The sequence below is a fragment of the Candoia aspera genome, chromosome 16, assembly GCF_035149785.1.
Source record: "Candoia aspera isolate rCanAsp1 chromosome 16, rCanAsp1.hap2, whole genome shotgun sequence".
Classification (NCBI taxonomy): Eukaryota; Metazoa; Chordata; class Lepidosauria; order Squamata; family Boidae; genus Candoia; species Candoia aspera.
This window is the reverse complement of record NC_086168.1, coordinates 10,300,173-10,314,517: the sequence shown is the minus strand read 5'-3', so window position 1 is coordinate 10,314,517 and position 14,345 is coordinate 10,300,173. Positions and strand designations below refer to the sequence as shown.

The window sequence follows — 14,345 nt, the reverse complement described above, 5'->3', positions numbered from 1 at the left end:
GCCTTACTATACCCCCCAGAGGTAAAGTAAGGCACATAGGATAGACAAAGGGGACATTTTTCTAAGGAAAACATTTACAACATATATTTCTGTTTCGTTATGCAATCTTTTGCTTAGGTTAGGTTTTTAAAAGGTAATTAGTCCCAGTGACTCAGGCAATAATCTCAGACTATTTCTGAGCCTCACCTGTCAGATGCCTACCACTAGATGAGAATTGTTAGTTCAGGGCAAAGGGTTATTATTCTAACCTAGCAAATTTTGATTTATTTAATCAACACTGTTCAACCAACCAAGCCTGACACTATGCATGAATCCCATTTGTTATTCTGGGCAGCTGTCTTGCTTCTGAGTAGCTTGCCCTGCCACGCCGGTTATGGTTTTCTCTCTGCCCCTCTGTTTGGACCAAAAAGTCACGAGTGGATGAAAATAAGTTGGTTCTGAGCATATGGAGAACCCAGGCAGGTTGACTGAGTGGGTGAATCCCAAGAGGACGTGTATGGCCTCCTACTGTGTTTTGAACAATGGGTAAACAGGGGTTAATTCCCTTGGAGAATTCTTCCCAGTTATGTAGAAAAACCAGAATGTCTTTTGTTTTGTTTTCAAAACCCTTTATACTTCCTTATGTTGTCTTGACATAAATACCACAAAGGCAGGAGGGGTGATGATCATACTTTCAGCTGGTTTACAGAAGTCCAAACTGGTTTGTTGTTTTGGTTGCCTTGCAGTATTGGTTAATGTGTCCAACTAAGGAATGGGGAGAACAGGTTAACATCCTCACACGTGACACTAGGCTGAAGAACGGTGGTTTGCAAACCATAAAGGCTGGATTCGCACACCACGCAAATTATATTGCGGTTAGCCTTCAGTGCGTGAAAGCAGTTGTGGGAATAAAACAGGCTGACATTGCCACCTGAACTCCTTAGAGGAAGCGCGAGATTTGCAAAAAAATACTTTTAAGTTTTAGTAGACAAATGTTTTGTACCTCTACTTCTCTTCTGAGCAAAAGGTCATTCTGGGAAAACTCCAGAGACGTGGCTGAAAAGGACCAAGTCCTGCCTATCAAGCCAATGTGAGCCTCGTGGGACATTTTCCTAAGCCAGAACAGCGGCTACGCATGTTTAGTGTGTGTGCGTCAACAGGTTTTGGGGTCAATGGCATTTTCTGCTAGCAGTGTATTTTACTGACTTTTTTAGACTATCCTTTTTTCTGAGGGACCCTGCACTCTGAAGGAGGTTAGGCAGAGCGGTACGTGGTGAAGAGCTACCTGGCACAGGCTATGAAGTGGAGTGGGATTTGGAGCTTGCTTTCCCCGACCCTCTACTGCAGTGTTTCTCAACCTCAGCAACTTGAAGATGTGTGGACTTCAACGCCCAGAATTCCCCAGCCAGAGTTGAAATCCACACGTCTTCAAGCTGCTGAGGTTGAGGAACACTGCTCTAACGGCACCGCTTCTTCTAATCTAACCGTATGCCGTTACAGGACGAGGTAACAGAGGACTGTGCTGCAGAGTCAGAAGAGGAAGCCAGACTTTGCGAACGGCCAAATTCTGACCCTGCAGGTTGCTCTCTCTTTTATAGTCCTGCAGAACAAGGTGGTCCTAATATAGCTACAGTACGCAGGAGATAGCCCTGTTTGGGACATAATAAATCTCAGACAAGGAACACAGCCTGCTCCCTGTGGCATCGTTCCGTCTAATTATTTTAGGAGAGAGTTTACCGATCCAAAAATTATTTTTAAGAAATCTTTGGGCTTCTTCTTTGGCTCGCACTGCGTGAGAATAAAAGAATCAGAAGTACAAGCACAGCCTCTGCTTGCTTCAAGTGATTATCCATCCTCCTGACACGGCAGTATTCATTGGCCACAGTGTGCTGAATGAAGATGGAGGCCTTTTTGGATTGATTTTTCTTTCTTGCGGGGTGGGGAGCCCCAGGGTTTTTATGTTTACATTATTCTGGTTTTAAACACAGAAATCTGGAGGTATTACGCCCCCTGCAGGTAGCAGAAACACCAGGAAACTTTCACATTGGGCCGGGACCGTTTGCCCTTCGAAGGCAAGTTATGGGAGGAGGGAGCCTTCCCTAACACGCGCTCCATTTTTTAAAAACTTTGGATGCTAGGAAGGAGCATTGACTCTCCGTATGTAAAACAGTAACAGCAATCTATAAACCCAATTCTTTTTGCTCTGTTCTTTGTGGAATGGGGTTGGGCAAATAAGTGTGCAACTGGAGGTACCCCCAGATCTTGGTTATACCGACAGCCAACTGCAGCGCACATCCATCGACAAGCACAAGGGTGTGGCTGAGAAGCTACACTGCGTTAAGCCAGAGTATGATTTCCTTGTCCGTGGCTCACTGTGTTGTGTGAACTGCACCCATTGCGCCTCATTCAATAAACTAGGGTTCAGCGCACCATTGCCCGCGGTATCGGTGTGCGACTGCCACCACGAAGGCTGTACCAGACCTCGGTATGGCAGACGAGGATGTGTCTTGGGAAAGCATCTGGGAATAATAAGGGGCATGAGAAGCGCTTGCAATGTTGAAGGCACCCGTCTTGCATCCTTAAACAGCAACAGTTGAAAAAAAGGGCCCTTGCTCACTCGGGGGGCCCTACAATGGGAGATTCTATTTTGCATCCCTGGCTTAGAAACAGAGATGGGATAAAGCAGTCTGCTGCCCACCTCTCCCATCTTAGCACTGGCATTACAGCATCGTTAGTGAGGGGTGTGAATGCTTAGAAGCCCCCTTTTGTGAGCCACACCTCTCAGTCACAAAATTCAAGAATCTCTTTACCTGCAATTATTGAGCGTCGCGTTATCCTCCCTAGCCCAGCCTTTCCCAACCGGGCCTCCTTCCCCTGGGCTGGGGCTTCAGTTCTGAGAATTCCCTAGCCAGACCATCACATCTCTCTCCTAACCTGAATCCTGAAAACAGCCGTTCTCTTTGACCCACAATACTTTTTTTAAAAAAGAGAGAGAGTAAAGGGTGTTTTCTGTTTATATAAAAATCTATTTGCCACTCTTTTTCTTTAAAGTCCAATGTTAAGTTATGGGGCATGCCTAGCAGAGTCAGTTCGAGAAACTGCATATGGTCAGACAGTTAAAAAAGGAGGGCGTGAGAGAGCCTGGCAGCAACCCAGAGGGCGCTTTCGGCTTCTACACAGAGGCCTTAAACCAGCTGGCTGGCAAGAAACAGGCCACCCGTCCCTCCTTCCTGGGCCAAGCCTGTGTTCAGAAGACTTCTCTCTTTCCGGGTTTCACTGAATGATGCCGTCCTGTCCGTTCTGAGTCGCCTGACTTGAGTCTGCTGTCCCTGGAGGGGCAGGGGTGTTGCTCTGCAAAAACCGCCTGAAGTCCTTAATCACGGGGTGCATGATCTGGATGAGGGCGTTCAGGGCCGCCTGCGTCCCTTCCATGGCCAGGGCCTGGCGTTCCTGCGCGCACGCCTGCACCTCCTGCGAGCGGCGGATCTTCTGCAGCAGGTCGTTCTGCTGCTCGAGGTGCTGAGCAATCTCCTTCATGTGCAGGTTGGTGACTCGCTGCTCCTGCAGCAGCTTGGCCGAGTTCAGGGCAATTCTGTTTTTCAGTTCTTGGGGTTTCACCAAAACTTCAGCCGGCTGGGCTATCATCTCTAAGGGGGCTTCGGTGGTGACTGTGGTGGGGGCTTCGGTCGTGCAGTACTCTACGACCCCCTCCTCCAAGCTGTGGTACGTCATCTCTCCTGGAACTAAGAAAAGGAGGAGAGCTTTCTGAGAGCTGGAATGTCGACAGGCTGCCTTGCAACCAAGGGTCCCCAAGACGGTTTACGGAATTAAATCCGGGAATTAAGGCACCCTAAAAATCAAGTTTATAACCTTCAGTGAATAAAGGTTTGGAAACACAGCAGCCGGGCTCGCAGGACACATGGAGCAATGCATTTTCCCACCCTGTAACCATCTTTGTTATTTTGAAGATATTTTACCCTAGGTAGCCAGTTAGACCGGAACAGGAAAAGTTGTCGTCATCAGACAGGTGCAGGATGTGATCGTAAAAAGCGAGGTGGTCTTTTATCAGCCTGCCACAAACACTGTGTTTGGCTTTAATGCTATTTATAAGTCTTGGTGTGTGTTTATCAGCCTTTATGACACGGGGGGAAACCTGACCTATCAGTTATTTGATGGTTGGTAATCCATGGTGCATGACATGTATTGTGTGAACCCACCCAACGGTGGCTAGGTCAGCTGTGACTTCTTCCCCCTCTCTGATGCCTTCTGCCCATGTTCACAGCTGGTGAAGGAAAGAGAGGAACAGGACTGAGGAGGCGGCTTGAGGTATTACAGGCAGCAAATTATGTGGGAGGAGGAAAAAATATGCTTCCTTCAAAATCCAACCTGATCAGTTGCCGGTGGTAACCCGGCACCAGGCAACCGGCAGTGAATCTGCCAATGTTTCCAATTCCTGGCAGCTTAACAATACTGAGGAAAGGACTCCCCACCCCCAAATTAAACTGCCAAAATGGACGCAGGAGAGAGAATAGAGAAGAGGAAAGGGACAGACCAGTGTACATGTAGTCCTCACTTAATGACCACAATTGGGGCCGGAATTTCAGTTGCTAAGCGAAGTGGTCATCAAGCGAATCTGACCTGATTTTACAACCTTTCTTGCAGCGGTGGTTAAGCAAATCACTGTGGGCGTTAAGCGAACCACATGGTCGTTAAGCGAACCACATGGTCGTTAAGTGAATCATGTGGCTCTCCACTGATTTTGCTTGCCAGAAGCTGGCCGGGAAGGTTGTAAATGGAGATCACGTGACCATGGGACGCTGCGACAGTCATCAACTGTTGCCAAGCGCCCAAGCTGTGATCACATGACCGCAGGGATGCTGCAATGGTCTTAAGTGTGAGGACCAGTTGTAATTTGGTTTTTTCAGTGGCACTGTAAGTCCGAACTATCACTAAACTAATGGTTGTTAAGCGAGGACTGCCTGTATCACGCACTGCCTCCAGTTCTGGTTCTAACAAAATATTCCAGGACTGAGCATGTGTTCCCTCCCCATGGTTCTCTGTCTGTTCCTCCTGAGTCACTAGCCTGTATCTGGCTCAAGATGCCAATGAGAAACTCAAGCCTGCCCACCCTGAATGCAAAAGCTTCAGAAACATACATCTATATAGTGTTTCTTTTCTGTGGCTGGGAAGGAGCAAAAACTTGGGTAAAAATGGAGAAGGCTAGCCTTGGGATTTCAAGGAAAGGAGGAGCTGGCACAGAAGCAAGCCCTTGAGCAAACTAACAGCTTGGGTGGGGGTGGGGGGTGTCCAAGCAAGGAGAGCTGCACCAGTGATTCATGCCTCACATGATGCAAGGATGCAGGAGCCTCCTATTTTTCCATTAAGGCTCTGAAAAGAATCACATTATGCATCTAGCACTGTTAAGGCTCCATAAATACACGATGAGCTTTCAGTCGAACATCTGATAAAGTAGTATTTATCAGCTATATTTATCAGCAGCAATAGGCGGCAACAGAGGGTGGCGAAAAGGGACGGAGGGAGGCGAGGCGCAGAGATGCTTGCTTAGCCAAACTTACTGACTGATTAACCAACACAAAGCCTGTCGCTGGACTGACAGAACTTGACACTTTGGCGACATTCAGAGAGAAAGCCCACAGAGGGGGCCACTCTGTTTACCAGAGCAAGATTTTTCAAGGACAGGAGTCTCAAAACGTGCCTTGGTTTTCGGGCAGAAAGAGAAGATGGGAAAGAAATCTATTGCAAGGGAGGGGGTGGGACAAGAAGAAGGCAGCAGGCGTAGAATGCTTTCTTCAAGTATCTCTGGGGCCACCAGGGATGTGAAAAGAGATTTAATTCCCCAGGAGGCCATTAGAAAGGAAACAACCGTCCACTGGGCAAGCTTTATGGAAGCAGTGAGTGGAGGTGAGCCAGGAGGAGACAGAAGACCCATCTCCTTGTTCTTTGATGCCCATCCCCACCCCTTTTTGTTTTGTGCATTTCTTTCCTCTCTATGGCAGGCAAGGACAAAACGGGCTTGCCAGAGCTTGGCGCAGACTGCAAGCAGCGGGCTTGTGGAATTGATCTGAGGCAGCCGGGCATGACCTTAAAGGCGCAGGTTACGCGCTGGAGCCCAACACGTTGTGCTGGTTTCCAGACAGCCTTGGTTCCTCAGAATTCTGGACAAGGTGCTGGATGCGCACCTTGTTCAGATTAAGAGGGGAAAGCCGATTCCACTTGTCTGAATGGCTCTGACCGGCGCTGGCCGCGCTGGAGGGAAAGAGCCAGCTACTGTACTTACTCTGCGTAAGGGTGACTGTGGTGGCTGCAGCCGTAATTGGGATTTCCGACGTATGGGCCCCAGCACAGCCTCTCGCAGGCAAGCTGATGATGGTGGCTTCTCCCAGGAGGTTACAGATGCGTTGCTGCATGGGGGTGAGTATGATGGGGGCAACAGAGGCAACAGTGGGGTCTTCTTCGGCCTCCTGGCCCTCCCCACCTCCATCCTGGCCATCGCCATCTTCTACGGCGGCTCTTACGTGCGCCATCTTGCGCCGCACCTCCGTCTTGAGGTCGGACCACTTCTTCTTCACTTCAGGCAGCTCCCGGCGGCACGTCGCCACGGCGTTCACCCGCCGCAGGATGTTGTGCCAAGCGGCGGCCTTGACGGTCAGCGGCACACCGGCATTGAAATGGTTGATGAGCAGGTGCTTGCTCCGCTCGAGCTCCTCCACAATGATCTCCACTTCCCGTTCCGAGAAGTTCATCTTCCGCTTTTTAGCTGGCGGGGGTGGCGGGGATGACATGGCCATGTGAGGGTCCGAGGAGGAAGACAAGCTGGGTTGGGGGTCTTGAGATGAAGCCCGGGGACGAAGCCTGGAAAAAAAACAGGGACCGTGTTGAGAAACATGACTGGGGGCCAAATTTGGAGCAAGCCAGCCAGGTTTGGGAAGGAAGGAGAGACACCGTGTTACACAAGAATATCTTCTGAAAGGCTGGGTGGGGGGTGCAAAATCCAACCAGAGGGACAGTCCGCTCTGTCGTGAAGTGTTTATAAAGCTACAGGAATGAAGGTACAAAGGCAAAACCTAGGCAGGACGGTAATCTAGGTTGGTTCATGTTGAGCACAAGTTAGCTCTCAGTGTTAGTGTGCTACTTTTTGAAGGAAAGCTTTCCAAAATTCAGAAAACAAGGGAGGAAGACGGGTGGCAATCTGGGAGCAGCCAAGAGGCTAGATGAGGAAGGAATCAGGGCAGAATCGCAAATACAAGGAGGGCGTAAGGAACCCCACGGCTAGGTTCAGGTTGCCCTTTCCTACCAGCTTACCTAGGGGAACATCCCATTTAGTATGCCTGGACTTGAATTCCAGAAAGCAGGCTTCCGTTCGTGCCCAAAGGGGAATGAGCGAATGAGATGGGGAAATATCCGCCCCACAGAATATTTGGGGTCTCTGAAGGGGCAAGATGGGGAAAAAATCCCACATAACTGTAAGGAACAGTTACACTTTTTTGAGGGGGCAATGAGAAGGGAAAAGAAAAGAATGTCAGTAATGTCAATTTCAGGCATTTCGGAAGAACAGAGAGGGAGTAGAGACTCTAGTGACAGATCTGTAAATTCAATTTCAGCGTGGGGGGGCAGAAGGGGGAAATGGCCCTTTAAAGGGCTCCAGGTCAACCTAAGGAATATAAATCCATTTTCAGTCTAGTTTTTCAGGAAGGCAGGCAGAAGAAGCCTCAATAATTTTCATTTTTGGGAGGGGGCAATAGAAAATAGGCATGGGGGCTTCAGTTACGGGCATCAGTCGGGGGGGGGGAGAAGGGAATTCATATCCTCTCCATTTCAGGCGTTCATTTTCAATCCGATTTCTGAAGGAGCCTCAATCAGTACAATATTAATTTTTTTGCGCGCGGGGGGGGGGGAAGGATAGAAAATAGAAGGCATTGGCGGCTTCCAATGCAAGGATAAATTTGGGGGGGGGAAGAAGGGAATTTATATAGTTTCCATTTCGGCAGAAAGGAATTGGAAAGTTAATTATAGTTTATAAATGGTTCTTTACCCCCCCCCCCGAAAAAAAGAGGAAGAAGGGGGGCATGGGGGAGGTATAGGGGGCTCTGAGGGGGCTTCGGGCCTAGTGGGCGAGGAGCCCCTCAGCCTGAGGGCCGGACCCCCCCGCCCCCCGCCCGCCATTTCGAGGGCCCTCCGCTCTCCCCCCCCCGTCCCCTTTCCCTGCAGGCGAAGAAAGGTACGCAAATTGCGTACCCCAACTACCCGGCGACGCCCGCCCCGCAGAGAGTCTCTACTTTGCGGCAGTGGCGTAATGGCTTCCAGAATCGGCCCCCTCTTGCCCCTGCTTCTCATTGGCGCAGGGCTTTGCCCATCAGGGGTCAGAGCCCGCCTCCGTTCACCCCTCCCCCGCCCCGCGGGGGTCGCGGCTATTGGCTCGTTCGGGCTCGCAGCGCCGCGGCGGTCGGGGCCCTCGTCCGGGGGAGCGTGGAGCCGATTGGCTGACGGGGGGGGTTGGCCCGCCTTATCGCACGCGCGTGGGCCCGCCGGGGGCGATTGGGTTACAGTCCTGTCCATCAAGCGAGAGTGTTTGTGTGTGTTTTTTTTGCTTTGCCCCAGTCCCGCCTAGGGAAGGTAGACGCCGAGCGTTCTTCCTTCACTCTGATTGGTGTTCTTCTATCGGCCAATAGGGGGCTCTTTCGTACCACCACCAATCGCGGCTGGCCGCCGGGCCTCCCAGCCAATGAACGATAAAAAAAAGGAAAGCGGCTGCCGCGTCGCAGGAACCCGCCCTCCCCTTGACGTCAGGCGGGCTTCTCAGCATACATAACGGGGACGGAGTGGGGGGGGAAGGGGGATAGTGGGCACGTGCTCCCTTCCTTCCGCTCTCCCTCCCTCCCTATCCCCTTGTCCTCGCGAGATTTCCGCCGCCCCGCCCTCTCCCTTCGGATTGGCTCAGCGGGGACGGGCCCGGCGGGGAAGCCGCGCCGTCGGCCAATCGGCGGGCTGTGCGCCGGCTGGCGGGGCGGGACCGGGCGAAAGAAAAGCGGGTTCCGTTCGGCGCGCGGCCAGTTCCGCTGGGAGGCGGACCTGGGGCGGGGTGTGGCGTGGCTGCTATGCCGGCCGGCGCGCGGCGTTCGCTGGCTTCCCCGGCGGTGGTCAACGGCGTTCTTTGCCAGTGCGGCGGAGTTTCCCCCGCCGCCGCCTCCGCGGCCGGCGAGGGCGCTTCCCCGTCCCTGGCGGAGCACGAGCGGCGCCTGTACAGCCTCTTCGTCCAGCTCGACGTCAACCGCGACGGCGCTCTCTGCGTCCACGATCTGGCCGTCGGCCTGCAGCGGCTCGGGCTCCACCGCTCCGAGCGGGATCTGAGGGTGAGTCCGCCTCCCGCCGCCTGGCTTCGCCTCCCTCCCGGCGGCCGTCCACACGTGCGCGCCAACACGCGTGTCGGCGCCGGCGCGTTGCCCTCCTCGAACCCCCGACGCAGGTTGGCCCGCGGGCGTTGGCGGGAGAGGAGTTCCGCCCTGAACGGGCTGCTTTAGCGGGCCCGTCTTGTTGCTTTCTTCTTTTTCAAAATTAACCTGGTTTGTTGGTTGTGGCTGCCCGCCGAGCATAATAATCTGTAACGGACTTGGGTCCCGCTGTTCTTAATGGGCTGGCTTCGTTGAGGGTTGCTTTTATCGCCCTCCTGTGAGCTGATATGGGCTTCTGCCAAAAGCACCGGCTGGAAATGCACTAAATGATGGCAAATATGAAACTGTAGGTGTATTGCTCTTAAATGCTTCTAACTCTGATACAGGCAGTCCTCGCTTACCGGCCACAATAGGGACTGGCAGTGCGGTCGTTAAGCGCAACATGATGCGACCATGCCTACTTACAATGCCAGTCCCAGCAGTGGTTGTTAAGCAAATCACTGCGAGGCACTGAGCGCAATGTTGCGTGACCGCGACTTGCAACTTATGCCAGTTTCCCCCTTGACTTTGCTTGTCGGAAGCCGGCTGTGAAGGTTGCAAGTGGCGATTGTGGTGGCTGCAGGATGCTGTGACCGTCCTAAACGTGTGCCAGTTGCCAAGCACCCGAATCGCAATCACAAGACCATGGCGATGCTGTGACAACCTCAACTTTGAGGATCAGTCGTAAGTCTAATTTTTCAGCACTGTCATAACTTTGAGCTGTCACTGGACGAGTAGTTGGTAAGCAAGGACTACTTGTAGATCCTATAAACATAACATGGGACGTCCAAAATGTTCTTCCGAGTTTAGAAAACAGCCACATGAAAAAGAAATGGCCATTTGACAGCTGATGCATCCCCCTGCAAAGATGCCCTGCATCCTGTTTCTGAACCTGTGAATTTACTGATAGCTTGATTGCCTTCTTCCTTGTCCTGCCTGATAAAAGAGGCAGCCTAGGATATAAGAGGGAAATGATCAATTGATGCTTCTTGAAGTTGACAAGGTCTGTGTCAGTGTAACAGAGGTGTGTGTCTCTGGATCTGCATGGAGGTGAATGTGAGTCAGGTGTGGATAGACACAGAGTGGACAAAGGGAGTTTTAAAGCTGTTTTGACAAAAATGGGAAGGCGTTTTAAGTGTGTATGAATGAGGGACCCTGATGCATGGTTTCTTTGTTTAAATTGTGACGGGGTATATATGCAGAAAAGAAACTTAACTGCCCCAGTACTTATGTGAAAAAGCCACTTTGCATGCATGTATGAACAAGGCACTCACATATATGAAGGTCGTGTGTGTTGCAGTGTAAGTGCTTAGCGGAATCTAAAACTGGTTTGAACAAAACAGAAATCTATCCCATTTTCAAGGTTTTCTGTGTCAGAAATTAAATTGTGTGTCCTTTTTCCTTCCTTGTATGATTTCCAAATTGGAGAATGTTGCTGTGTGTCAAATGCTGCCTGAAATTGATCTGCAGGCACCACAGATATGCTGTCAGAGCAGATACTCTTGAAGGCTCTTTGGCGTACCGCCTGTAAGGTAGCTGTCCTTGGTTAGTGTTGTGTGGCTAATCTGTCAGGCCAGCGTATCTTTTGGAGAATGGTCTCTTTGTCAGAGTTCTCCTTAAAATCCCCCTCTTTTGTTAGAGAGGATGGCTTAATTCCATAGTTCTTATTTCCTAACTCACACCCTCTGTACAGGCAGTGGGCTGTGAGAATGACCTTGGGAGACAGACCAGCTTCGGCATAGACAATGGTCAGACCAAAGATATCCCAGCCTACAGAAGGAATGAGGGTGTGGAAAGCGTCTCAGAAGGGAACCTCCCTAGTTCCCTGGAAAGTCAAGGCGAGGGATGAAGGGATGTGTTTTCAGCCTTGCAAGGTTCTGTGACTGTAACCTTACAATGGAGGTAGTGTTGGTCCTCGTGGTCTGGGTTTCATGTCTAGACTACCTTGAAGGGCTGACCGTGTATTTGCTTTTATTCATAGCTTGCACTGTCCTTCCCTTTATTGGTTAATTTTGTTTACTTTTCCACCCTCAAAATGTAGATTGTAAAGTCCCTCAAAATGTGTATCTTGACCCACATTAGCTACTCTATAAATGGCACGTACATCATTGGCACTATGTAAACAATGATCTATCTGGCTGGCATTCTGCCTTCTTCCTCATGATCTGATTCATAATCAGTTAGGGTTAGGGTTAGGGTATGTAAATAAAAGTTCTATTTTGTCGTTCCTATTGTTTGCTCGAGTTTGATATGACTGCTTTGGCATCTGATAGTCATTAGAAATCTTGCCTCTGTTAGCTTCTAGTGGTCTCAGCCCTTGTCAAACAGGCTAAATTTGTCCACTGTTATTGGTTTTGGGCATATGATCATAGGTTTTGTGCTGTGGATATGTTGACTTACAGATGCCAGTGCCAGATGGAGTCGTCCTCATTGTCATGGATGAACATGGTCCATATTCCTTTGCCAGTGCAATCAGGGAGGAAGGCAAAATTCCAGAGAATCCTAACTTACCTTTGGGAACAGCAAGTGAGTCCCTGCTGCCCAGTTGCTCAGTTTTGGCTCCTTCTTCAGCAGGACAGGCTATAATAGTCAGAAACTCACCCAAATGTAGCTTTGCAATTATGTCAGGATTTCCAGTTGGTTGCTCCACTGACAAGCTAGAATTGGATTGCTGATTGTATTGGATGTAACAAGCCAAGAATCTTCATTTGAAATGCTAGGTTTTTCTTTGGCTGCTGTGTGTAAAATCTACACATGTTTTACTTAAAAATTGCAGTGCTGATAGACTAGGTTGAAAAGGGGAATGCTTAGGGAGAGCATGTAATATATTCTGGTATGTGGCGCGTAATAAGCTTGCTGACTTCCCCCCCCCCCCATGAACTCAATCTTTTTGTACTGTTTTTATTGCAGTCCTGGCTGGTTTATAAAAAAAATAAGGCAGTTAAAATCATACAAAAATAAAACAGCCTTCCTTGCAAGCTAAACAAAAGCAAGTCTTGGGGAAAAATTATATTTAGGCCTGACTGCCCTCTGATTCTATGCCAAACCACTACTTTGCCATGAGTACTTAATTTTCATTCCTGGGTGACAGCTGTTGCTTCCTCTTCAGTACATGCTGGAGTGGCTGCAGGGAGAGTTTAAAACCGTAGTGGTGTGCTGCAGTGCCGATAATGTAGTTCTTGGTTCCAGGGATATTTAATCTTTTGTGAGCCCATGATGGCATGCCTTACTTGGCTTCAGATACTGTTTGGATATTTGAGATCTGATGTGCACGGCTTCGTCCGAACTCAAGCAGTGATTTCTTAGTAGTTCTACCTCTTGCCTTAAAACGTCCTTGTGTTGATTTCATATAATTTTCAATGGGCAAGTACTGTCAGGGAAATACTTTCGATTTATAGCAGGCCTAGGGAGCTCCATGATGCTGATTTTAAGGTCCTGGCATTCCTTTCCATTGGCCAGAGAGATTTAGCTCTTAGGAGTTCTAGTTCAGCAAGATTGAAAGGCCTCAGTTTCCCTACTTCTGAGCAGTAGGGGGGGCAAATAAATTGTGTGGAAATTTGGAAGCGATGAGGCTGAATTGCCTCGCAAAACAATCTGTGCTGCTTTGGCAATCTAGATCAGTTATATGCTTGCAACTGCATTCTGGCAGTGAACGTTTGTGTTAGCTACATGTTTGGGCACTGCTAATTTTTGTAAGCTTTATAAAAAATGCATGCTGTTGAGGCAGATCAGTCCCTGCAGCTGATCTGGTAATTCGCCAGGTCTTTCAAACACGAAGCTTCGGCTGGTCTGTCACGTGAATGCTATTCAGACTGCCTGGGATGCGTCGTCTGTATTACAAATGCCTCTTTGTGTTTTTCTTTCGCAAGGATCAAACTGGTATGAAGAGATCAAAGTGGCACAGCACACAAAAACTGCTTGCTGCCTCTGTATTTGTAGCCGCAAAGTCTGCTGTGAACCTTTTGACGTTGCTGAGCTTGTCCTTGCAAATGTGCCTGTCGCTTCCATCTCAGCGGCATCCTTTTTTTTAGCGTGTCATGCTTTCATCTGCTCTTGTGTGAAAACCTCATCTGCCTTTTCATCTTTTCTCTCCCAGCGCTGACAGATCCTCTATTCGTTCCCTTCTCATGTCTAGACTCCAGCATCTGGGTTTTGCTCCTCCTCCTCATCTGTTCAAAGGAGGGAGACCAGTTCATTCTCACCACAGCTGCAGTGACTGGTGTGCATCAGGAAATCCCGTCCGGAATCTTGGGACTGCTCGGAATGCTTCGGAATTATTTCCGTTTTGCATGCAACCAATTGTTAGGTGGCAGTCGGACGAGAAAACCCACAGGATGCAGTACTTTGAATGCTGTGTTCCATCCTGTAGTTATAAACCTGGTTCCTGTGTGTTTCTTACTTCGGAATATTGCGTGTCCTTTGGTGAAATGTGTAAATATTTCCCGATTGTGTCATTCACGGTTTCCTCAGCTGTCTGCAAATCTGTGCTGGGCACAAGGGCCATATTTCATTTCGGGTCATCAGCTTCAACCTTTGGACCGTAAAACGAGAGCAGAGGCGTTTGTTTTTCTTATTATGGCAACTGGGCTGTTTTCAAAATTGTCTAGACATGCCAGAGAGTATAGCGGGGCAGTTTTGTGGTTTGACTATCACGTACCCAGAGAATTGCTTGGAAAATCTCCTGTCTGGACTGTTTCATTCTGCTTGAATTGCAGGCTCTTCCAATATGCTCCAAAACATAGTCTTTCTCTCTGTCAGCTGATACAATGCATCTTGAAGGGGTCGAAGTAGTTCTGAGGTAGCTGTTCTAAAGCACTGGTTTTCCTTTATTCCGACACCCACAAAACCCTTCTTTTAAGGACAAGCTCATAACCTGGATGTATCCCTTGATTCTCTTTTACGGGAAAGTGTTTATTT

At 49.5% G+C, this 14,345-nt stretch overlaps 2 protein-coding genes across 5 annotated transcripts in view; one reads left to right on the top strand and one right to left on the bottom strand.

Annotated features, from left to right (window-relative positions):
• Positions 1-3,035: 3,035 nt before the first annotated feature.
• Positions 3,036-8,323, bottom strand: NAIF1 (nuclear apoptosis inducing factor 1). 2 transcript variants are annotated; one of them, XM_063316309.1, is made up of 3 exons: positions 8,236-8,323; positions 6,278-6,852; positions 3,036-3,722 (listed from the first exon to the last, which is right to left on the bottom strand). In XM_063316309.1, exons 2-3 carry the CDS (start codon positions 6,786-6,788, stop codon positions 3,253-3,255), a joined length of 981 nt encoding a protein of 326 aa, XP_063172379.1. In that variant the 5' UTR covers positions 6,789-6,852; positions 8,236-8,323; the 3' UTR covers positions 3,036-3,252. The 2 variants fall into 2 exon arrangements, with proteins under 2 accessions (XP_063172379.1, XP_063172378.1); XM_063316308.1 differs by lacking the exon at positions 8,236-8,323 and adding an exon at positions 7,303-7,446.
• Positions 8,324-9,077: 754 nt separating this feature from the next.
• SLC25A25 (solute carrier family 25 member 25) overlaps positions 9,078-14,345 on the top strand; it is a 34,983-nt gene continuing 29,715 nt past the window's right edge. For 2 of the 3 annotated variants that reach the window (XM_063316293.1, XM_063316292.1), the window contains exon 1: positions 9,078-9,350. In XM_063316293.1, coding sequence (XP_063172363.1) covers positions 9,096-9,350 — 255 coding nt within the window. In that variant the 5' untranslated portion in view covers positions 9,078-9,095. Of the gene's footprint in view, positions 9,351-10,844; positions 10,961-14,345 lie in introns of those variants that run through there. The other variant, XM_063316296.1, reaches the window with a different exon arrangement.

Coding starts and splice junctions, on each gene's coding strand:
- NAIF1 (XM_063316308.1), bottom strand. Junction 3,723..6,277: donor CACAGTCACCCTTACGCAGA/GTAAGTACAGTA, acceptor TCCTTTTCTTAG/TTCCAGGAGAGATGACGTAC.